Here is a 25,285-nt window from a genome sequence, read left to right as displayed (position 1 = left end):
GAAAGGGCACAAATACAATTTCCCTCTCCTTTCACCTTAAAGGGGACTTGGAATGCATTCACTTGAAAGGTGCAAGACTTGTTAAAGGTTAAAAGTGCTTCTCCCCCTGGCAAATTCTGTGGTCTTCCAACCACATCCTACTTCCTTCTAAAATTGGTTTCTCTTCTTTATTTCTTTATGGGGAAAAACATAAACAAGGGAAACTAATGAAACTAACCTCTCCAGTTTGTGCAGCTTCTATAAATGGGAGAAATATGTCTTCCTCTTTATTCTTTCAGTTATAGTAATCAAAGGGGTTATATGTAACACAAGCTAAAAAGACAGAAAAGCAGTCTCAGTTGATCTCCTACTTTAAAAATAAACAGTACTTGCTGCCTCACTTCAGAGAAGCTTCCTAATGTGGTTTGAGGAGGGTGTAAAGTCCATTGTCAACTTTTTCCTACAGTATTTATTTACATGCTCTAATTCCATTTGGGGCTATTGAAGTGAGTTTCCACAGCTGTGACAGAAAGCAACCATGTCAGACTTGTGTGAAAATAAAAGAACTGTAACAGTTACTGACAGGTGGACTTGAACCTGGGCCCTCATTAGTTCCTGAGCCTCTACAGCTTGAGCTAAAAACCCAACTGGCCTTCAGCTAAGGCCACAGAAGACATTCATTCTTTGAGTGAGTGCTCTAGGTGCCACAACCTGGAACAGTGAGCCACACCCCATAGGTGTGTGGGTTACAGAACATCTGTTGGTGGTTCCATGGCCACTGCAAGCTCCTTCCTAGCCCTTAATAGGACTGTCTGCAGCTTAGGTTAGTTTTTCTCTGAGCTGACAAAATGCTTCTCTGAGCTGACACAAACTTGAGGGGGATGTGAGCAGTGAAAAAGCCTACCCAGCTACAGTTTCACAGGAACAGAGAGAAGAAGACCCAGACTTCTTTACAACAGCAGCATCAGAAGGGGAAGTAAAAGGTGGAGTCCTAGTGAGGGCAGATACCATACTGACCCTTAGAGAAGAGACAAAATAAGATATAGCAAGAAAAAAGGAATAAAGAGGCTGCTACCACATGCCATGGAAGAGAGAATTGGAAATGGGGAGAAACAAATATAAAAGATGAAAGAAGAGACACTGTTCTTTCCAGGAAGTAAAGAACAAACCTAAGAAGTGTTGTGGAGGTAGATTGAGCTGGAGGGCATAATAAATGGGATAAAAATCCCAGAAAACAAAACCAAGACTCTAGCACACCCAGAACTCGTAGAATAGTGACATATTTATTTCTGCTTTTTATAAATTGTATCTCTGGTACACACCCTCCTAAACTGAGGAAAGAGGGATAGCTATTTTCATCATTTGTACCACCATTGTAAGACTTGTTATACACATACATTCAAAGGGTATAAGCAAGGCAAATCATTCTCATTCAATGAGCATGAAGCAAAACGAAACCAGAATTCTGACAATCAAAGCCTGTGGTAGGAGAAGACTCAGCCCATACTGGGTTGCGCTTCTGCCACAAACCCTCAACTTTCTTTGATTTATGTAAATCTTAAAGAGCACTCAGCACCACACAGAGAAAGCAAATACCTGACTTTTTGAGACTATTGCTAACTATTTTGCATGTTCCCCATGACAAGCAGCTGATCTACATTTACTCTGCACCAAAAGAAGCTAAAGACAGCAGGATAAGATAAGACGTTTCAATTAGTAAAAGTAGCAGCAGCCCTTAATTATTTTAAAACCAGAACATTATAGCATAATATGTCAATAGTACTACTAACCACTACACACAATGCTAACATATACCATTACCTCTAACCCTAACACTTCTGAAAGGCCATAAAATAATGTAAAAATGAAGACTGAAGGGACTAAACCACAAGAAATATAACCTGAAACAAAATTTTGGAATTCTGAAACATCCTAAAATCCTTAACACATTTTCCAAAACTGATTTTTTTTGTTCAGGAAATTCCAATTTAAGGTAAATTTGGTAACAGTCATTATTGTTCTGAATTGTCTTTAATTTTGTGGTTTAAAATGTTGAAATTTGCCCCAAATCAAAAATTCAGCATTTTGGCCAGCCCAAGGATAGAGCCGCCCTTGTAAGCTCTTTGGTTCCAGATCTGATCTTATTCTCTATTTGTGAAACACAGAGGGCCAGATTTACAAATGTGTCTCTTAGATGCCTGCTGCCCAGTAGAATTCACGGTTCTGAAGTTAGGTGGCTTGGCACTCCATGGAGAGAATTAGGTGCCTAAAAAAGAGAACAGGAAGCTAGCAACCTGAGCAGGAAGAAGCCTATGCAAGCCAGTACACAATACCACAGAGAAGGACAGGGTTAAAGAGAGTGGGGTACCTAACTCTGGACCTCTTGCTACCAGGGATTCTCAGCCATGAGCCTTTTCTAGAGTTAGACGCCTAGACCAGGTTAGCCATTTTAGGTAGCCTATGCAAGAAAAAGGGATATGCCACCCCATCACCTTTCCCATGCTGTTAGAGCCCCATGGGTAGAACAATTACAGTCCTCTGGCTAGAACAGTTACCTGGACATAGGCAGCCTGTTTTCAAATCTCTGGTTTGTCTGATTTGATCCAAGAACTTGAACTGAGGTTGTCTGGTTGCAGGACAGGGCCAGCACGACAAGCTATTCTGGTGTGGGTCTCAATCTCTCCTCTTGTAACTGTTCCATTTAGCATAAACAAATGATGACTGGGCCAAAGTGACAGGCAGGGCAAGACTAACTGTATATCCCAGTGATTTGGGCATTCATTGGTGATATTAGAAAATCAAGTTTGAGCCCCTACTCCAAATCAGGGATTCAAGCTTGGGTATCTCCCAAGCTGTGTACACTAGGCCAGGGGTCTGCAACCTGTGGCTCCGGAGCCACATGCAGCTTCTTTGTAGCTCCTAACACTACCATAGCAAAGTAAAAACAAAACAAAACAGAACAAAACCAAAAATTACTGATTCATTTTGATAAATGGCAAATGTCTAAAGGCTTAAAAATGAGCCACTTATATCTAAATAGCAAACGGTATGTGATCCTATTGGATAAATCCCCTTTAATATGTGCATTGCATTGTGGGATATGACACTGTATCTGTGTTTTGATCAAGCTGCTAAGAAAGTCATGATTCTGAAAAGGAAAAGGAAACTTGTGGCATTCCTGCTGTGAAGGGCAACCCACATTTTAAGAAAGAAAACTGAAATTAAAAGTGAAATAAAACTGGCATAATTAAAGTGGGGAGGTAGGAATGGCTTCAAAAAAACAGGAAAATCAAAGATGAAAAGAGAGAATTCCAAAATTAATAGACCCAATCCTTCACATTCACATCAAATTTGTCTGGGCTCCCTTTCTTTATGTCCCATTTCCAATGAGGAGTTCACCACCAATAAAAATATGTAAAAAGTTTGTGAACGTCCTGCAGTAAACATGTATCACATTACAAATTACTGTGTGCGCACTATTCTTAAAATACGGGTTACAAAATCTATGGTTTGATGTTATTTATTAAGCACTATCTTATATTCACATGCACTGCGGCTGCAGAATTATTGAGGTTTTTACTGAGTTTGGAAAAAAAAAAAAAAGGTTGTTCTTGCTATTTTGGTTGCTGACCCCTACACTAGGCACTCACACACATGCCAGTCAGCCCCCAGCTTGCTTATCTCTGACGTCTTTTGTGTTAGATAGGCATGTCACAAGACAGCAGAAAAATGCCTGGTTTGAGAATCCCACCAGGGCTGAGACATGAGCTCAGGCATAAAACAGCCTGGCAGCATCAGGTTTCAGGCAGCTTTGCATAGGCCTACTGGCAGAAATAGAGATGCCTGTGGAGTTTAGACACGTACTGTGGGAGGCAGTAGCTGAGCAGCGGTTTTGTGAAAGTTAGCAGCACCTAAATGTTGACTTAGGGTCCTAAAAAGGTAGTTACGTATATTCCTCTGTGGATCTAGCTCCAAATACCTTGTGGATGCTCTAGAAATACAAAATGTCACCTTGCTTTTTCACAGGTGCTGACCCTTTTCTTCTGAAATATCAGCATGCCTACAACTCACTGAGGTGCTACTCAACTTGATTATTAAGTACAGAAATGATAACCACAAATTATGACTTTGCAAAAATATGATCTCTCCCTCATCTAAGGTTAAATCACATATTTAGAAACTGGAATCTGAAGCACTGTTTGCAGATTGCAATCAGAGAAACATTTTGACTGAGTATTTATCACACGCAGAAAATACCAAAACAATATCATGACTTTCATTTCCTGTAGAGCAGATGTTTGCTAGGCATTTTAGAGTAAACTTAAAGGAAGTTTTGTAAGCTCTTTAAGCTGGTGTTGTACTCACTACAGCTGAGCATATTGCTTGGGGAAATGTTTGAAATACTTATGCACCATTGGGGAAAGAGATTTTGTCCTTGTAACATTTACCATACACTGCAGGGTCAAGTGACTTAAAAGTAGTAATGACGATCAGCAAAAGGGGCTAGAAATAGGGGGTTCCTCAATTTTAGGTTCCCATGAGATGCCATAAAGGGGTCTGCTTTTTAGGGCAATCCACATTAGGCATCTCAAAATAGAGATATTGCAAATCACTTCCTAAATTTTAGGCCACTCAGTGTTCAACAAGTTCTGAGCCCCACCTCTGCAATGTGAATGCCCGTCACTCCCACTTAAATCAATGGAAGTGGAAGGCTTGCAGCATTTTGCAGGAACCACTCAAGACCTCATAAGAATGACCACAGTGGGGCAGACTAAAAGTACATTTAGCCCAGCATTTTGTCTTCTGACAGTGGCCATGCCAGGTGCCCCAGAGAGAATGAAGAGATAGATAATCATCAAGTGACTCATCCCCTGTCACCCATTCCCAGCTGCTGACAAAGGCTAGGGATACCATCCCTGCCCATCCTGGCTAATAGCCACAGATGGACCTAACTTCCATGAATTTATCTAGCTCTTTTTAAACCCTATTATAGTCTTGGCCTTCAGAATATCCTCTGGCAAAGAGTTCCACAGGCTGACTGTGTATTGTGTGAAGAAGAACTTTTATTTGTTTTAAACCTGCTGCCTATTAAATTTTATTTCGTGATCCCTAGTTCTTGTGTTATGGGAAGGAGTAAATAACTCTTCTTTATTCACGTTCTTCACACCAATCATGATTTTACAGACCTCCAATATATTCCCCCTTACTCACCTTTTTCCATGCAGAAAAGTCCCAGCCTTGGTAATCTCTCCCCATATGGAAGTTGTTCCATACCCTTAACCATTTCTGTTGCACTTTTCTGAACCTTTTCCAATTCCAGTTTAATTTTTTTTAAATTAAAGATGAGGTGACCACGTCTGCACACAGTATATAAGATATGGACATACCATGGACTTATATAGAAGTAGCAAGATATTCTCTAATTCTCTATCCTTTCTTCATGATCCTGACATTGTTTGCTTTTATTGACTGCCACTGCACATGGAGCGGATGTTTGAGTGGAGAGGATCGGGGCCTCCTACGCTGAACGAGTTTGATCTCCTGCTCATGCTTCCACATAAAACTGTTTCCCTTTGTTTCTTGCCGATGCTTTAATAAAATCCCCTTAGACTCAACCAACCTCCCCAGAAAAGTAGTTCATTAGGTTTGGTACTGTTTCTCTCTATGTACTGCGTTGAGATTTGAAATGATTGAAGATTGGCTAAGAGCACCACACAGCACACTCTAAAGCAATGTAGCACACACTGACCTGGGCTGAGGGGGTAGATCTCATTATCAGCCCCGAAGAACAGATTCCGTGTCAGCTTGCGAGGGTCAATTTTCTGAGGGGTGGAAGAAGCAGGACAGAGTGAGAACCTGCGACGAAGAAAATTCTCCTCCTTCATGGCATGAGCAGTAGGGGTTTTCTAAAAGGAAGGGACAGAAATAACAACAGTTACTGCCAGACACACAAAACTGAAGTCTCACACGCAGATAACTCTGCTTCTTCAAAGTGATCTAAGCAGAGTGCCTATTCCATTTTTAGAATGCCAGAAGGCTATGCAAACAAACTACTATGTTAGTAGAAACAGCCAAATTACTGTGCTGCTGACTCTTGGCCATTCACAAACTGTGGGGTACTGGAGTGACACTGCTACAATCTCTGGTTTGTGCATCCACCCAGCATGGCATCCATTTGTTTATGGGGCCTTGAAAATACCTTCTAGGCACTGGTAACTTGCTGGACCTAGCAAAAGCAGGGCACCAGGTGGCTTGGCTATCTTTTTAAAAATAAGGTTCTGGCTTTAGGCTGCAGACACTGAGCTCAGAATCTAAGATATATAAAGGAAAGCCAGCTGCCAGGATCCTGAAAGGAGAGACTAGAGCAGCACATGGAACTAGCACTGAAAAGCTAGTGTCCCTCCTGCCCGATTTCTTCCTACAGCACATTTGAGGAGCTTCACATTTTCCTTCAAATGGCCAACAGATCAGCTTCCAAGTCTTTGCCTCTTGGTAGTGCCACAGAACAGCATTTATCTCCTTCAAAGCCTCCCCGTGTCTCAGTACAAGAACTGGGTAGTGCTGTGCTATTTACCATCGCTCAGCCGAGGCACACATTATACTGACTGGAATTAAAAGGTTTCCTTTTAGCCTTCTGTCAAGCCATCCTTTCTTACCCATCAGAACTGGGTTTTATGACCATCTTCCTGAGTTCTAGGTTTTATTCTCCCCCTGACATGCAATCAGAGACAGGGTTCTCATTAGCAGTAATGGAAGTCAACTTTACCTTGAGGGTTTGCAGAAAGAGCTACATGGTATATTTTCTCTCACAGAATGAATTATGGCACAAGAAAAACAACTGAAGTGGGGGGACCTCACTGGAATTTCAGGACATTGTTTCCTGAAAAAATTGTCTTTGAGTTTGATCCTCTCTTTGAGCCATGAGGAAATAACAGGTCAGCTCCTTGGTGCAGCAGAAGACAAACAGCAGAAACAGCTGCCATGCCAGCATGATCTAAAGAAGCCTAGAGGCTGCTTTAAATTACTCTGTCTGAAATGAAACTGAATGAACCACTGTGCTAGCTGGGGAGCATGAGGGACACGGTGTGCTTTCACCCTGCTCCTGGACAAACCATCTCCCTGCATCCGAAAACCCTCCTCACTTCATCTCTGATAGAAGAAGCCTCAACTGCCCCTTTCAGGCATGACTGAGGCAGGGTGAGGGTAATACCACCTTTAATTTTTCCCAGCATGTGTAGAATTAATGTTATTTGCACCAATATGGCGCTGATGTGTGACGGGCAGGGCTGAGGGGTTTAGAGTGTTGGTGAAGGCTCAAGACAAGGGCAGAGGATTGGGTGTGCGGGATTAATGCTCTGTCTGGGGGTGCTGGCTCTGGAGTGGGACTGCGGGATGAGTAGTTAGTTTGGTGTGCAGGCTTTCCTAGGACTGTGGTGTGGAGACAGGACTCCTCCTGGCTCTCTCTCCCCATGGCAGTACGTGGGCTCAGGGGGCAGAGGCTCCTCTCCCTGGCCACAGCAGGTACAAGACTAGGAGAGAGCATTTCTCTGCAGCTGCAACAGCCCTGGGGCTGGGGAACAGTATCTCTCTCCCTCTTTCGCCAACACAGCAGTAGCTTAGAGGAAATTTAGGTGGCAGGCAAGGATCTAGGCCAACATGAGAAAACATCCTCTTGTGTTTTGCGAGGGCAGTGTCTCAGGCCATTTTGAGTCATATAGGAAGCAAATACACAATAATGGTTTTTGAGTTAAAAAGAAATTGCACTGCAAAAAGATAAGTGTGAGTTAGGAACCTATTGGTGCCAACTGGTAAGGGGCACCAAAGGGAGCATATGAAAGTTAGAGATCCGGTCTGACATATGCAACCTAGCTCCCAAAGAGTGTCATGAGAGGTGTCAAATAAAAAGCTGGTGTCACATGGGACATCATTGTCATAAAATGGATGCACGGATGAAGGCGTTATGTATATACAGTGACACTTCCGTTCTTAAGGTTTTTGTGTAGAGCAGGGTGGGGGAACCTGAGGCCTATAGTCCAGATCCAGCCCCTGAGGCTCTGGGCTCCTTTTCCCAGCATCTGCCCTGCAGTGGGTGGGGTTATGGAGCCCTGAGCCTCATGGACCAGAGTCAGATGAATGGGCCAGATCTGGCCCATGGGCTCTGCCTGGTGGGAGCAGGAAGAGGCCCTGCTGATGCTTCTCCTTCTCCCTCTCCCCTGGTTGGGGAAATGGTAGCACATAGCTGCTAGGAGAGGCTTCTCCCACTGCTCTGACTGGCCAGAATTCTGGCCAATCAGAGCAGCAGGGCAGGTGGTAGTATCTGGAAGGGGTGGGAGAAAAGCATCTCCAGAGAGCTTTCTCCATGCTGCCATTTTCCCTGTCAGCACCCATGCATTGCCCAGACCCACCCCCATCACCAGCCCATTCTTGCCCCCAGATAACTCCCACCATCCCTACACTGCTCCTGTACCCTCCTTCCTACTCAGACCCCCACCCTCAGCCTGTTCATGTGCCTTCCCCTCCTCCCAGCCACATCCCATCCCCAGCCTGCTTTTGCAATCTCCCTCCTGCTCTGATCCCTCACCTCCAGCCTGCACCTGAACCCCACTGCTGCTTTCCCCTGCCCACTTATGCACCTTACCTTCTCCCCAGATCCCCCAACCCCAGCCGACTTCTGCACCCTCCCTCCCACACAGATCTCTCACCCTTAGCCTGTTTCTGCAACCTTCCTCCCAGCCAGAAGTCACAGTGGCACGCACATCACAGGTCTGCTCACATCTGTTAGGTAAACAAAGTGAACACTCCAGTATCCCGAAGGTAGCAAATAAACAGACTAAGTTTGCTGCATGCAAAATGGGGTCTCATCCCAGCATTTGTAGAAAACTTTGGGGGAGGTCTGTGCAATGCTTTGAGAATACAATATTCTCAAACAGTGCTAAATATTTTTGTTATTTACCCCTTTGCAAAACAGATGTAGAATTCCAAGAAGTCAGAGTTGCAGCATTTCATTGTGATTACTTTGCACAGGCATCAATGAAGGCAGCAGAGAATCAGTACCAGTGTTTGCTTTTGGGGGACAGCACAACTCAATCAGAGATGGGCCTGCATCATAGGCCGTGTCTACACGTGCCCCAAACTTCGAAATGGCCACGCAAATGGCCATTTCGAAGTTTACTAATGAAGCGCTGAAATGCATATTCAGCGCTTCATTAGCATGCGGGCGGCAGCGGCGCTTCGAAATTGACGCGGCTCCTTTTCGAAAGGACCCCGCCTACTTCGAAGTCTCCTTATTCCCATCAGCTCATGGGAATAAGGGGACTTCGAAGTAGGTGGGGTCCTTTCGAAAAGGAGCCCCGTGTGGATGCGCCGTGCGGCGGCAAGCCGCATCAATTTCGAAGCGCCGCTGCCGCCCGCATGCTAATGAAGCGCTGAATATGCATTTCAGCGCTTCATTAGTAAACTTCGAAATGGCCATTTGCGTGGCCATTTCGAAGTTTGGGGCACGTGTAGACGTAGAGATAAAGTCCAGATCCAACTGCTCCAACTGTTTCAGGGTGCTGAGCCAGTGTTTCAGTTTGGGGCCAATTCGGATGGGGGGAATAATTGTACAGAGGCTGACAGATTCAACTGTTGTGTAAATTTCTACATCATGGCTATGGAGCAATGGGGGAGTAACATTAAAATCAAAGTTAATAAAAAGAAGATAAAAATGTGTCTATTCAGTTCTCATGGAAAAAAATCTTTGAAAATACTGGCTTAAATCATTCTTTTTAGAATGCTCACAGCGAGTTATTTTCTGTATCTGTTCCCAGAAAGCCTGCTTGAAGTTTCCACCTTTGAAGTGGAAGTACTTTTAAGACGCCATAAGCAAAAGCAGACCCTGGGGATTTTCTCCCCAAATAGTATGACCCAGACAGGCCAAATTTTGCTACAAGAAACCATTCAGAAATATTACGTACACCCCATGGAAGGAGGGCTAGGGAATAAATTATAAGCTTCAACTCTATTTTCCATCCATCTCTTTATCACTAGTCCCAATTTTCACTACAGAGTTTCTCTTTGATTTCTTTAAATAAAAAGCTGAGACCATGTTAGCAATAACACAAGAGATTTGGTTCTAGAGTTTTGGGTTTGCTCCCACTGATATCAATGGTGGAACTCCTACAGATTCTAATCGGAATAGATTCATGTATTTGTGTTGGCCAGGCAGAATACATTTATTTCCAAAGTACAGGTCTACTGTATCCACATATTTATAACAATGGGGCACATGGTTTATTCACAACCTTGTTCTTCATTTATTACATCACATCTTTTAGCCACAGAAAACCAGTCATTATTATGAAATTCCTTTCTTTCTTCATATCCATGCTTACTGAGGCGGGCACTTGTTTGCAGCAAGGAATCTTGATGTTCCTGTCAGAAGAGAAAAGTCACTGGCTGATAGTGAACTACCAGGCTTTTCCAGGTACACAATTTGTACAGGCTGTAACCTTATTTATCACGTGATAACTTTGCAACAGCAAGACACATCCTTGTGACCATTCCTGTTATTCCCTCTAATAGGGCCTCATCACACAGTGCATCTCCATTGCCTACAATTGTTTAAAATGCAGCAGCACATTTGTCCACTGGTTTGAACATGTGTGATTGTGTTCACACACCCTGAATCTCCCCACTGGCCTCCTTTGAAGTGATGGAGTAGCTTCACATTGCCACTGTTGGTTTACAAAGCACTTCCGTGTGTAGTCCCTGGCTATATTTGAGATGTGTCTATTCAGTTAACTCATGGAAAAAAAATCTTTAAAAATAATGCTGGCTTAAATCATTCTTTTTAGAATGCTCACAGTGAGTTATTTTCTGTCTCTGTTCCCAGAAAGCCTGCTTGAAGTTTCCACTTTTGAAGTGGAAGGGCTTTTAAAATGCCATAAGCAAAAGCAGACCCTTGGGGATTTTCTCCCCAAATAGTATGGCCCAGACAGGCCAAATTTTACTACAAGAAAGCATTCAGAAATATTATGTACACCCAATGGAAAGAGGGCTAGGGAATAAATTATAAGCTTCAACTCTATTTTCCATTCATCATTGAGCCTCATCTGGATAAGCATTTGTGCTCATACACCATCCATCTTTTAGTGACCCCATCATTGCAGCTTACATTTGACAGGTGACAGGCGTTATTCCCCCTATTTTTTTCCCATCCAGGTGCAGAATAAATTTTATGTGCACCAAGGTGTGTGCAAATGTGCACCACCAACAGAAACACATGCAGTCAGCTGTGGTTTAGCTCATAGAGCTGGAAGAAACCTTCAGAGGTCATTGAGTCCAGTCCCCTGCATTTACAACAGGACCTAGCACCAGCCCTGATAGATTCATTTTTTTTAAATCTATTTGCTCCAGATCTTTAAATAGCCCCCCACAAGGATTGGACTCACAACCCAGGGTTGAGTGGGCTAATGCTCAAACCACTGAGCTATCCCTCTCCCCAGTCAGCTGGGTGGAACCTGAATCTCCCCTGGGCAGCCACTGGTGTGCTCACCTTACAGGAAATACGAATGAAAGGGTCTTTACTAAATTGGATCCTATGGTGTAGAAACTTCTCGTCAAAGATTCACTTCTTCCTCATTTTTCGTATAGTATAGAAGACAGGTGTTGACTTGGGTTCTTAAAATATGTCTATATTGCAGTTAAAAACCTGTGGCTGGCCTGTGCCACCTGCAAGAGGCTGACAGATTTGGGCAGGAGGTAGGCTGGGACACCCAGCTGTCAGCACTGCCTGGACCATGCCAGGCTGTGCCCTTCTCCCACCCCAGCCAACCCTCACATCCATCCAAAGCATGCCACATGGGGCTCCAGTAGCAATTGAAAGATTCTGAGAATCCAGTTCCTGCAATAGGGGCAGCAACTAGGAGCTCCTTGTTCTTTTGATTCACCAAGCCCTGAAGCAGTTGTCCCCTTTGCCCCTGTTTGCAGGCCTGGCCACTTGACTCAGGTTTGTGAAGCTTAAGCTACAGGGTTAATGAATTGTAGTACAGACATTCAGGGTTGAGCTGCAGCTCGAGCTCTGAGATCCTCCTACCTTGCAGAGTCCTACATCTCCAACTTTCGCAAGAGTCTGAACATCTACTGAACATCCACACAGCCATCTTGCCCAAGCCCCACAAGCCTGAGTCAGCTCACCTGGGCTATCCACAGGTGTGTAGCCGCAATGTAAACAAAACTCCAGGTTTCATTTCTCAAAAATGTGAGGAGTTTGGTTCCCACAATGCTTCCTCGGTAAAGATCTGAGAGATGCAGACTTAGCCTGCTGGAGGCACAGAATTTTCCTTCATTCCCGAGTCCAGAGCACAATGCAGTAGAATATTACATGAAAAGATTTTTTGTGTGTGTGTGTGTGTGTGTGTGTGTGTGTGAGAGAGAGAGAGAGAGAGAGAGAGAGAACAGATGCTTTATCATTTGATGTAACTCAAGTTCCTTTGAATAGTGGGGATTACATAAAGTACTCATAATTTTTATACCTGTCAATATGGGCTGTCCTGCCAATTTCTGTCGAGTTACCTAATGCTGCTGCGACCTCTGGGTGATACTTAGAGGCAAACATTTAAGAACTGACATATGTGAGAACTACAAGGTATTCAACACATTTAAAATTCAGGCCACTAATTTAGGTGGATTTAGAAGGCTAATTTAGCTTTTTGCTGTTGAAAATCCTGGACAATGTATAAGGCTCTTATCCTAAAGCCATAATTGGAAAGGACAACCGAGGAATAGTCATGTCAGCTGACCTTTGCTGATCCTCTGGCCAAGAACCTTCCACTGATTGGTCCCTACGCCACATTTTCATTTCTTAAAACTGCAGAGGACGCTGCTGCAGACTTATGCCACGCTCAGAATTTCCCCCTATGACATGAGTTCCCAAATTCCAACAGCAGTATTGTCTTGTCCTAATAGATAAAAAGGAATTGATCCTAGAAACAAAAAATAATGGTAACCCTATGTACAAGACATCACATTGATAAATGTGCAAATGGAATAAAGATGCACATAAACACACAAAAAGCAGTCAAGTAGCACTTTAAAGACTAGCAAAATTATTTATTAGGTGAGCTTTCGTGGGACAGACCCACCTCTTCAGACCATAGCCAGACCAGAACAGACTCAATATTTAAGGCACAGAGAACCAAAAAACAGTAATCAAGGAGGACAAATCAGAAAAAAAATGATCAAGGTGAGCAAAATCAAAGAGTGGAGGGGAGGGCGGGGGGGAAAAAGGTCAAGAATTAGATTAAACCAAGTATGCAGACGAGCCCCTATAGTGACTCAGAAAAATTCCCATCCCGGTTCAAACCATGTGTTAATGTGCCGAATTTGAATATAAAAGACAGCTCGGCCGCTTCCCTTTGAATAGCAGTACGAAAATTTCTTTTCGGTAACACGCATACTCTTAAGTCATTAACAGAATGCCCCATTCCATTAAAATGTTGACTAACTCGTTTGTGGATCTGGAGTGTTTTGATGTCTGTTTTGTGCCCATTAACCCTTTGTCTAAGGGAGTTAGAAGTCCGTCCAATATACAAAGCATCTGGGCATTGTTGGCACATATGATGTTAGTAGAGGAGCATGAAAAAGTGCCCGTGATTCTGAGAGTAACCTGTTTAGGTCCAGTGATGGTATTTCCAGAGAAGATATGCGGACAAAGCTGGCAGTGGACAACCTCCCAACTTTATGAGGATCCTCACAAACAGCCACAGTCTATACCTCAGGAATACCAGTCCTGGAACCTTTCCTTGCAACAAAGCCCACTGCCAGCTTTGTCCACATATCTTCTCTGGAAATACCATCACTGGACCTAACCAGGTTACTCACAGAATCACAGGCACTTTCTCATGCTCCTCTACTAACATCATATGTGCCAACAATGCCGAGATGCTTTGTATATTGGACGGACTTCTAACTCCCTTAGACAAAGAGTTAATGGGCACAAGACAGACATCAAAACACTCCAGATCCACAAACCAGTTAGTCAACATTTTAATGGAATGGGGCATTCTGTTAATGAATTCAGAGTATGGATGTTATTGAAAAAAAATTTTCGCACCGCTATTCAAAGAGAAGCGGCCGAGCTGTCTTTTATATTCAAATTCGGCACATTAACACGTGGTTTGAACCGGGATGGGAATTTTCTGAGTCACTGCAGGGGCTCATCTGCATACTTGGCTTAATCTAATTCTTGACCTTCCCCCCCAGACTCTCTGATTTGCTCAACTTGATCATTTTTTTCTGATTTGTCCTCCTTGATTACTGTTTTTGGTTCTCTGTGCCTTAAATATTGAGTCTGTTCTGGTCTGGCTATGGTCTGAAGAGTGGGTCTGTCCCACGAAAGCTCACCTAATAAATTATTTTGCTAGTCTTTAAAGTGCTACTTGACTGCTTTTTGTTTTGATAGTATATAGACTAGCATGGCTCCCTCTCTGTTACTATAAACACACAGTGCTTTAGTAAGGCTAATTTCACAAAGCTGGAAACGACTATGAGCCAAATTAGCTATGAAGAAGAATTTATTAAGAAAATGTGAATGATAATTGGGAATCATTTAAGAACACCTGACTAGTTGCCCAAAAATCGCAATCTCAAAAACTGAAGAAGAAGGTTGTCTTGGTATAAAGAACTGACCTAGAGGGGAAGCAGAAGAAACAAATGGAAAAAAGGGGTAATTGACAGTAATTAATATAAAGCAAAAGTTAGTAATTGTAGAAAACTGATAAGGAAAGCAAAGGGAAGGACAACAAAAATGAGTCCTTAAAATATATTAGTAACAAAAAAATCCTGTCAATGGCATTGTCCGTTACTAGTTTGAAATGGCAGAATTATCAATTAAAATACAAAAAAAGGAAGAGGTGTTCAGTAAATATTTCTGTTCTGGATCTGGGAAAAACATATGATACAGTCTCATCAGATGGTGATGTCAACACTTTTCATTTTGCTAATAACTCTGGAGGATAATAAACAGATGTTACTAACATCAGAACTTTTAAAATCAACAGGTCCAGGTAATTTGAACACAAGAACTTTAAAGAGCTGACTGTGGAGCTTGCTGGATTGTTAATGCTGATTTTCAGTAAGTCTTTCAGCATTGAGAAAGTCCCAGGAGACTGGAAAAAACTAATGTGCCAATTTTTTAAAACGGTAAATGGAATAACCCAAGTAATTACAGGTTTGTGAGACTGACATAGCTCTTGAGCACGATGGTGAGTTCTAGGGGAATTCTGCAATTGTTGCATTTGGAGCCAGGATAAAATTGCAGAATTCCCCAAGGAATGGATAATGGAGCTACTGATATGGGACTCTATTAATAATTAAAGAGGAGTAATGTAATTAATATAAATGAGCATGGGCTTATGAAAAATAGATTCTGTAAATCTAACAATGTTTTTATGAGGTTAAAAGTTTGGTTGATAAAGGTAATACTATTGACAAAGTATACTTGGATTTGTAAAGCACTTGACTTGGTACCACACATCATTTGATTAAAAAACTAGAATATAAAATTAACATACGATATATCAAAAAGTAGCTAACTGATAGGTTTTGAAATGTAATTTTAAAACAGAAAACCATCATCAAGCACAAGTGTTTCCAATGGGGATCAGTTCTTGACCTTCTGCTAATTCCCATTTTTTCAATCAGTTACCTATAAGAAAACATACAATCACTGGTAAAGTTCACAAATGACACCAAAAATTGGGGGAGTAGTAAATAATGAAGCAGACAGGTCACTGATATACAGTGATTTGTTAGACTGTGGAGCTCAATATAAATGTGTACATCTAGGAAAAAAGAATATGGGCCATACATACAGGGATGTGGACTCCATTAGCAGTGACTCTGAAAAAGATTTGTTCGTCAGAGTGGATAATCAGCAGAACATTAACTCCCAATTGGTTTGTCTATACATGCCCCCAACTTTGAAGGGGGCATGGTAATCAGTGTCAAATTTTGGGGAGTAAAGGCACTTTGAAGTAGCACGGGCACTTTGAAACGCCCATGGCTACATGCATGCTGGCACTTTGAAGTTTGACACTTCGAAGTTGCCGCAGGGGAGAATTAGCCTAACAAAGTGCTGCATATTCACCACAGCACTTCATTAATGATCTCCTATGTCCCCTTCAAAGTTGGGGGCAAGTGTAGACCCAGCCAATGTTAAACTGAAGCCAAAAGAGCTAATGGGATCGTACAATGTGTAAATAAGACACTCTCAAAGAAAAGCAAAGAGGTTATTTTACCTCTGTATTTGGCACTGGTGTGACCACTGCTAGAATACTGTGTCTAGTTCCAGTGCCCACAATTCAAGAAGGATGTTGATATGTTGAAAAAAGTTCAAAGAAGTGCAACCAGAATAGTTAAAGGAGCAATAAATGCATTAAAGTGATAGTCTTAAGGAGTTTAATCTATTTAGCTTAACGAAAGGAAGGTTAAGGATGACTTGATTACATTCTATATCTTCATAGGAATGGATATGTAATAATAGGTTCTGCAATTTGGCAGAGAAAGGTAGAACATGAGACAATGGCTGGAAATTGAAGCTGGAAAGATGATGTAAACTTTTGACAGTGAGGGTCAAAACCAGTAGGACAATTCACTCAGTGTCATGGTAGATTTTGTCCCTGGCAATTTCCAAACTAAAATTAGATGTTTTTCTAGGAATTGTTTTGGGAAAGTTCCGTTACAGGGAAATGCCACACTAGATGATCACAGTAGTCACTTCTGGCCTTAGAAGCGATGACTCTCCAGCTTTCCATCATATTCTTGAGCAGAAATACAAGAACATTGACAGCACTGACACAGAATAGTTTTCATGGTTGCCCATTAGGTCAACATAAAATGTAAGGGGAGCTATCAACCTACCTAATAGCATCCAGGACTTAAAGAGGAAACACCCAAGCAATGAAAATTGTGGATATGACAAGACCTGGTGCATCTGGTGAAGTCTTTGGTCCATAAATGGGTTCATGAGTAAGTACAAACCAATGAAGATAGAAAAAAGTAATACTGTATAGGCTGTTCAGAGGTGCTGAGTATCCACAGCTTCCCTTGAAATGAACGAGAGCTGTCAAGGCTCAGCACCTCTGCAAAGCAGTTCCATTTGGGATGGTCATGAGGTCTGCTAAATTTCTCATAGATAAATAATAGCACACACGTGCAGTAAAGCCCTCCATAATGCTTGTGGTGCCTTCTGCACCCACGGAGGAGGACTGCAGAAGATTTCAGCTTTTAGTATCAAGCTAGGCAACTGTGTCTTCACACTTTTTGGCTGCTGAAATGTAATTACCAAGTAGCTAGACTTTGCATGAACATTATGCTGTCCTTATTTTGTGCTAACTGGTGGGTGGATTGGTTTGCTTACTGTAACTTACAAGGTTTAAAATAGATTGGAAATATGCACATCTCTATAAACAGTTAATTAAAGGTCTGGCAAACCCTTTCCTGAGTGTGTTAGTGAAACAGGAATATTTAATTTTATTTTAAGTTTATTTCAAGCAATGTTCTCTTTTTCTGGTCATTAAATTTTCTCCGATATTACATTAAACTATATTTTGTATTCACAGTAGAAACTCAATCTTTAGAATCTGCTTTGAAAAGGAAGATGAAATGTAATTCAATGAACTCTAGAAGGCTAAATTTCTATGGTCAGAAAAGTGGAACAGCTGGTTAGCTTATGCATGTCTGCTATTATAGACTCAACAGAGCAAAGATTCATATGTCATAAAATAGGGGACTATATCCCTGTTTGGTGCAAATCTTTGTAGCTGTTATGACTTTAATGGAGCTTTGCCAATTTTCATCAGGTCTTGCAGTGCGATGGATGTTAACTATCCCAGAATTCCCCTTCAGGGTGTTACTCCTAAAATACATGTCTAGCTACAGTAAAGAAAGTTAGAGAAATGCCCAGCTGCTTCAAGCCCATTAAAAAGGAAGGTGCAGTACAGTGAATTCTGTCTTCCCAGGCAAATTCTCCTGAATTAATTCACAACTCCTTTGGGTAGGAATATAACAAAATACACAATAGCAGGAAAAAAAATCCAGCATATTGCAGTTAACATATAGCCTTTTGCAATCCTGTTCTGTACTTTGGAGACCTGAACAAATAAAGTTCTGCAAGTTTCAACAGAGGCAGCAGCAGGTTGGGTACGAGTCAGAACACGCCAGCTGGCCATCTAACCTTGCATACAGTATGAGATGCATACCAAGGAGATGAAGCTGGTTTGATTTTTTTATGCTTGGGATCCAAACTTGCATGTATGTGAGATTAGTCTGTTTGCTGCCACATACCAACACAGTGAATTGTACACGTAAAACTGGTTTCTACCAGCTAGGACATGCAAAGTCATTTCAGCTTAGGAAAACATGTATAAATGAAGTAGGAAAGGGGAGCCTTTGAGAATGCACTCTCTCTTTTAACAGCAAAAGACTAGCCTCCTCCCAACTTATCACCATTTAGGAGTGCTTCTCAATACAGACTATACTGTTAGAACGCAGGTAAATTAATTCCAGTAAACCAAACCTTCAGCTTGTGTTAATCAGAAGAGCTCCATTCCATGGCAAGTGACCACACTTGAGGATCTGGCCCATTGTATTTACACTGACATTATTTCCATTCATGTTCTAAGCTTTGCAGACATATGAATTTTAGCAATAACTACAAGCACCCAAAAGGAAAACCACAGTGTAATCATAAGATCATATGATCTACCATTTTCTCTTATAACAGACAGTGTTACAACTAAGATCATAAGAACAGTGACTCATATTTTTAATAGTTGTAAACTATTCCTTATCAGATAATTGGCTAGGGGCCTAAGGCCACTTAAAAACTGTTAATGCGTAGTATGGCTTGACCCTGAAGAACATCTTATGACTGACTCATCTCTGGACTGAATGAATAAACCTTTACTATTAGACGGTACTAAACTGATACCAAAGGAATGTGGGACTTGGACTTCAATAGTGAGACAGCTTTCCCTTTGCTTTGATTTATCATTGTATCAGGAGTACTATTTCTGGATTCAAGCTGGGAAACATATTGCTTTGTAAGCTATAGCTCTCCATGGCTATATCTACACTTGCCCCCTTCTTTGAAGGGGGCACAGTAATCAGTCCGATCGGAGACTACTAATGAAGTGCTGTGATGAACATGCAGTGCTTCATTAGGCTAATTCTCCCCACAGCAACTTTGAAGTGTCAAACTTCTAAGTGCCAGGATGCCGTTTTGCGATGGGCACTTCAACGTGCCCGCGGCTACATGGCATGCCAGCACTTAGAAGTTCGATGCTTCGAAGTAGCTGCGAGGAGAATTAACCTAAGGAAGTGCTGCATATTCATCACAGCTCTTCATTAGTATTCTCTGATCAGGCTGATAACCATTCCCCCCTCAAAGAAGGGGGCAAGTGTAGACATAGACCATGTGTTTTCTGTTCATTCAGACAACTTTTACCTTCTGGATTTCTTTCCTCAGCTTACACATTTTAAATCCAGCTTTAATGAGGTGAAGAGGAAGCAGGGACAGGCATAACCTTGTTACAACTGCTACTCCTAGATATTTGGTACCACAGATCTCCTCAGGTCACCTTGTGAAGAACAACTGAAGTACTGTTATCAGAGGACATCTTTGGATGAAACCAGAACCAGGGATGAATTGTATGCACATTTATTTTTGACATGTTCCTGACTAGGCCAGGACAGCAGCCTAATGCAATCAGTTTTCTGAATGTGATGATAGACATTTGGAAGAATCAGCCAAAAGTAAATCTAACTGAAGAATGCTTATGTGGCACCCCATTTTAAATATTAATTGTAGTCTTCCTTTAAGCATGTGGGATGAAACAAATGAAGACCACCACAACTTACCTTATTTCAAATGGATCTAATTTATTTATAGTAAATATCAACTATCTGAATAGTAACAGAGAGATAGAATACAGACTAACACAGATATCAAAACAAAAAAAACCCAGTCATGTAGCATTTTAAAGACTAACAAAATAATTTATTAGGTGATGAGCTTTGAAGAAGTGGATCTGTCCCACAAACGCTCATCACCTAATAAATTATTGTGTTAGCCTTTAAAGTGCTACATGACTGCTTTTTTGTTTTGATATCAACTATCTGATCATTCTTTGTTTTGCCTTGAATTGTTAGCCATTACTTCAGTAAACATTGCACTAGGATTGCACTTTTATTCCATATTCCCTGTAAGTAATAATTATAGCAGATTTGGAGGGGTCATTGAAATACATGCTCAAGGGCTTTTACATTCACCTTTACATTATGTCTGATATTTTCAACATGAGAAGCCTACTAATTTAACAAACCACATTCAATTTTCCACTTGCATTACAGAACACATTCCTGACTGACCATCCCCTTGTTTACTGAAGAATGATTCCTCACTTACCACAGGTAGTGTATCTGCATTAATCACTTCTCATAAAAGTATTCACCTGCGCAGTTCTGCCCTTGAGAATCTAACTGACAATACAGCATAACAAACTACTCCAGAATGGTCAGATGGTTCATAGATACCTTTCACATGATGTTGGTAACAACTTTCTCTATTACACTGGTTTTACATGCTGCATTTTATTTTCAACAAACTGAGTTGTTTTTTTTTAAATCAGAGAGGTAGCCAAGTTAGTCTGTATCTTCAAAAGCAACAAGATGACCTGTGGCACCTTATAGACTAACAGATATTTGGAGCATAAGCTCTCGTGGCCAAAGACCTGCTTCGTCAGATGCTCTTCTGGAAACCCCTACTCATGCATCTGACAAAGTGGGTCTTTGCTCACAAAAGTTTATGCTCCAAAATATCAGTTAGTCTATAAGGTACCACAGGTATTGTTGTTTCTGAGTTTTTTATTAATCTCTTTCAGGCCCTGATTCAGTGCAACATTCCTGTTCTAGAAATCACTTCAGGATATTCTTAATTTTAAGTCCCAAACCATGTTAAATATACTTTAATTGCTTTCCTAAATGAAAATTTAAGTTCTTTAGTTGTATGTTATAATATAGGCCATGTCTACACTACAAAAATAACTTTAAAGTTGCTTACTTTGAAGTGCAACTTCAGATTAACAGACTTCAAAGTGGAGCATATATACACACCCTACTTTGAAGTAAAACTTGAAGTAAAACTTCAAAATAGGACATTATTCCATTCCCAAAAATGGAGTAAGGACTTTGAAGTTGGGCTCTCTACTTCGAAGTAAGAGAAAACATGTGTAGACTCTCTGCAGGCTACTTCAGAGTAGCTCCTAACTTCGAAGTTAGTTCCTAGTGTAGACCCATCCATATTGACCAGAATGCAACTAAAATTTTTGAAAATAAAACCACTCAGTATAAATTGACTATCTGAATATTTATTCACCTACTCATCCTTATCCATAGGATACTGTTCTGCATAAGTTAACCAATTATCTGAAACCAAATTTTACTTTAAATACATGCAATTTTAATAATCAAAAAGCAAATTACAAATGCTCCTCGAAGAAGCATATGCATATTAACTCCAAGAATAAAGACAACCTAGTAAACCCATTATGCTATTGGATGAACAATGCAAATGTGATCTCAAGTGGTCTGCTACATATGGTTCTTGGAAGTAGTTTCCAATAATATGATTATGCCAGGAAGTGTCAATGGGGCACACATGGGTGTTTTTAAAACAGCTGTAACTTAATTCACTATTGCACTGCACTTAGTGTAGTTGTTTGCTGTAAGGCTAAGTAAGTGGGTGTAATGTGCTACAAATGAAGAATGGTGGAGTTTTACATCAGCTTTGCATTCCTGTCAATGACTATGCAAAATGAAAAACAACAGTGAATCATGCCAAATATATTCATTTCAGTCAGACAGATTATTCAGACTCCATTTAATCTGAAATTCTTAGTAGATAAGTCTCCCAAGGTTGAAATCTGAGTCTCAGAAACTCCTATATTTCGCAACAACGGAATACAGACCTCTCTGGCCTTCAGGAAATCTGCTGTTTGACTATAAGTGAATGAACTTGCCAGTAGGTTCTGGAATCTACACTCAGCGTGACAGAAGCAGACACATCGATTTCAGTTAATTGGCCCTCAATTATCTGAACCTCTGAGCAGTGTCCCCTATAAGAAGAACACTTGGGCAGCCACCCAAGAGAGATTAAGGTGCCACCCAGCTGATTAGCACAGTGCCCACAGCCACCAGCATGTGTTTCTCCTGGGGGTACACATCCCACACATGCCTTGGCGCAGATAACATTTATTCCACCTCAGATGGAAAAAAGAAGAGAGAACACTGCCCCGAGACTGTGAAAGCCATAGAAGCCCCATAAGACCTTTGGATAGTCAGAACTATGCTGTATGGTATTTCAAATTAAGATGTTTGGAAAAAATAGATTTTATTTTTCTGAAGACTCTATGCTATACAGGTGGAACCTCTTTAATCCAGAACTCTCTCATCCACCAATATCCATAATCCGGCATGATTTTAGTTAGCCAGATGTCCACTTATCATGGGTGTGGCTAAGCTTCCCCTGGTCCCATGATGTTTGTTTACAGCCACTGGTGCTGGCTCTCAGTGTTCTGTGCTGTTATTCAGCTCTAGCTTACCCCTAAATGTCTTCTAAGAGCCCAGTAAGCAGTGGAAGTGTTGGTAACATTGCTAGGCAATACTGACCTCCTATGGCCTGGCAAATTCTCTCATCTGGCACCAGTCAGGTCCCCAGGGTGCTGGGCTAGAGAGTTCAACCTGTGTTAAAACTGATAAATATATTCACTTAAAAACTTAGCTGCAACTTGCAAAGCATTGGAAAAGATGGAAGGCTGAGTTTATCAAAGGATTAGAGTTGGGTGAATAACAAAAAAAAAAACCACCCCCCACAAACTATGGATTTTTTTAAAGAAGTCTCCTTGAATATATTCATGCTCCTGATATCCTTGCTTTCTACAATCTAGTTTACTGGTACAAATGTTCACAAAGGGTAATTCCAGTACAGGTACAGCCACCATCCAATCAAGGAACAGAGACCACATCATGTGACTTACATAACCAAGCACAACTGAATTATATAACGATAGTAATTAAAAGAATAATGTTTGAAATGCTATTAATCAAATAAATTTGAATAATTAATATATTGAGAAAATATTTTGCTGATGGGTAATCTGCAAACAAGAAAGAGAGTGAGAGGAGTGTTTTGAATAAGTTGTTTACCATGAATTATTGCTCAACTTTAAAAGAGATACAAATTGATCCTATGGGATTCTGGGAAAGACAGATACACAGAAAAGTTTGCCACTTTTTACATACCCATTTGAAGACACAATCTTGGAAAAAAAAAAATGTTAGGTAGCACATTTATGCTGACCAACACAGACAAGGAATAAGTATATCAAATTATCATTGCAAACCAGAGACTAGATGATGACCACCTAATCCTGCTCAATTTGTCAGCAACGACTTCTAAAAACACTATGCCTAGGTACACCTATGGTGACGGCAAGCCCGATGCAGTAGCTTGGCAAGCCAGATCCAGCCCATGGGCTGCTGTTTGCCTGCCCCAATCTAGCTTAATATCCTGACTTCCAAGAGTGGCTAGGTGCCCCAGAGGGAATGAACAGAACAGGTAATCAGGTGATCAATTCCCTGTCACTCATTCTCAGCTTCTGGCAAACAGAGGCTAGGGACACCATTCTTGCTCATACTGACCAATAGCCATTGATGGAAACACCCTTTATGAATTTACCTAGCTCTTTTTTGAATGCTGTTAAAATCTTGGCCTTCACAATAGCCTCTGCCAGGGAGAACCACAGATTGACTGTGCATTGTGAGCAGAAGTATCTCCTTTTATTTGTTTTAAGCCTAGTACCTGTTAGTTTCATTTGGTGACCCTTGTTCTTGTGTTATGGGCTGGAGTAAATAACTCATCCTTACTCACTTTCTCCAGTCCAGTCACAATTTTTTGATCTCTATTATATTCCCACTTGTTTGTCTCTTTTCCAAGCTTTAAAGTCTGCTTTATTAATCTGTTTTCATATGGTTGCTGCCCTATACCCCTCATCATTTTTGTTGCCATTATGTCATTCTCAAACAACTTCAGGGTCATGTTGGTCTTGCATTTTTCTTTAAAAGAACATATGAACAACATCATTGTCACTGTACAGTGCTATGTAAAACAACTCTCTAAAGGAAAGACACTCATTTATACTTTACCGGCTTTTAATGAAAACAGAGACTGCAAGCCTTACTGATGGTTTTCTGCAATTTCCATCTCTGCTTTCATATAATTATATATAGGAAAGATTATGCCTCAAATCTAGGTTCCTAGCACACCATAGCTGTGGCTACACGTGCACGCTACTTCGAAGTAGTGGCACTAACTTCGAAATAGCGCCCGTCGCGGCTACACGCGTCGGGCACTATTTCGAAGTTAACTTCGACGTTAGGCGGCAAGACGTCGAAGTCGCTAACCTCATGAGGGGATCGGAATAGCGCCCTACTTCGACGTTCAACATCGAAGTAGGGACCGTGTAGACGATCCACGTCCCGCAACGTCGAAATTGCCGGGTCCTCCATGGCGGCCATCAGCTGGGGGGTTGAGAGATGCTCTCTCTCCAGCCCCTGCGGGGCTCTATGGTCACCGTGGACAGCAGCCCTTAGCCCAGGGCTTCTGGCTGCTGCTGCGGCAGCTGGGGATCCATGCTGCAGGCACAGGGTCTGCAACCAGTTGTCGGCTCTGTGGATCTTGTGTTGTTTAGTGCAACTGTGTCTGGGAGGGGCCCTTTAAGGGAGCGGCTTGCTGTTGAGTCCGCCCTGTGACCCTGTCTGCAGCTGTGCCTGGCACCCTTATTTCGATGTGTGCTACTTTGGCGTGTAGACGTACCCTCGCAGCGCCTATTTCGATGTGGTGCCGCGCAACGTCGAAGTTGAACATCGACGTTGCCAGCCCTGGAGGACGTGTAGACGTTATTCATCGAAATAGCCTATTTCGATGTTGGCTTCACGTGTAGACGTAGCCCATTACTGGCAAATACCATCTGATTTTAAGATTTGTTCACATGCTTCAGCCTCGTCGTAGCACTGTTCTAATTGTTATTGTTCGTAAAGCACTCTTCTCTTGTAACACGTTTATACTCAGAAGTGACAAGTTGCAGACCCTCAAATCCTATTGACAGTATTGGAGTTTGAAGGCATTCACAATGTGTAAGCTCAAGCCGAAAGGCCACAAAGCAAATGTCTCAGCCCCAGAGGGAAGCTGCCAGCTGACACATGG

At 41.7% G+C, this 25,285-nt stretch overlaps 1 protein-coding gene across 3 annotated transcripts in view; it reads right to left on the bottom strand.

The window, feature by feature from the left end:
* Positions 1-25,285, bottom strand: part of OSBPL5 (oxysterol binding protein like 5) — a 243,061-nt gene that overhangs the window by 107,104 nt on the left and 110,672 nt on the right. For 2 of the 3 annotated variants that reach the window (XM_074997785.1, XM_074997784.1), the window contains one exon: positions 5,729-5,885. In XM_074997785.1, the coding sequence (XP_074853886.1) occupies positions 5,729-5,864 (136 nt within the window). In that variant the 5' untranslated portion in view covers positions 5,865-5,885. The remainder of the gene's footprint in view (positions 1-5,728; positions 5,886-25,285) is intronic. The other variant, XM_074997786.1, reaches the window with a different exon arrangement.

This window comes from Carettochelys insculpta, chromosome 6 (assembly GCF_033958435.1).
Source record: "Carettochelys insculpta isolate YL-2023 chromosome 6, ASM3395843v1, whole genome shotgun sequence".
Taxonomy (NCBI): domain Eukaryota; kingdom Metazoa; phylum Chordata; order Testudines; family Carettochelyidae; genus Carettochelys; species Carettochelys insculpta.
The sequence above is the reverse complement of the archived record's forward strand: the minus strand, read 5'-3'. Positions and strand labels throughout refer to the sequence as shown.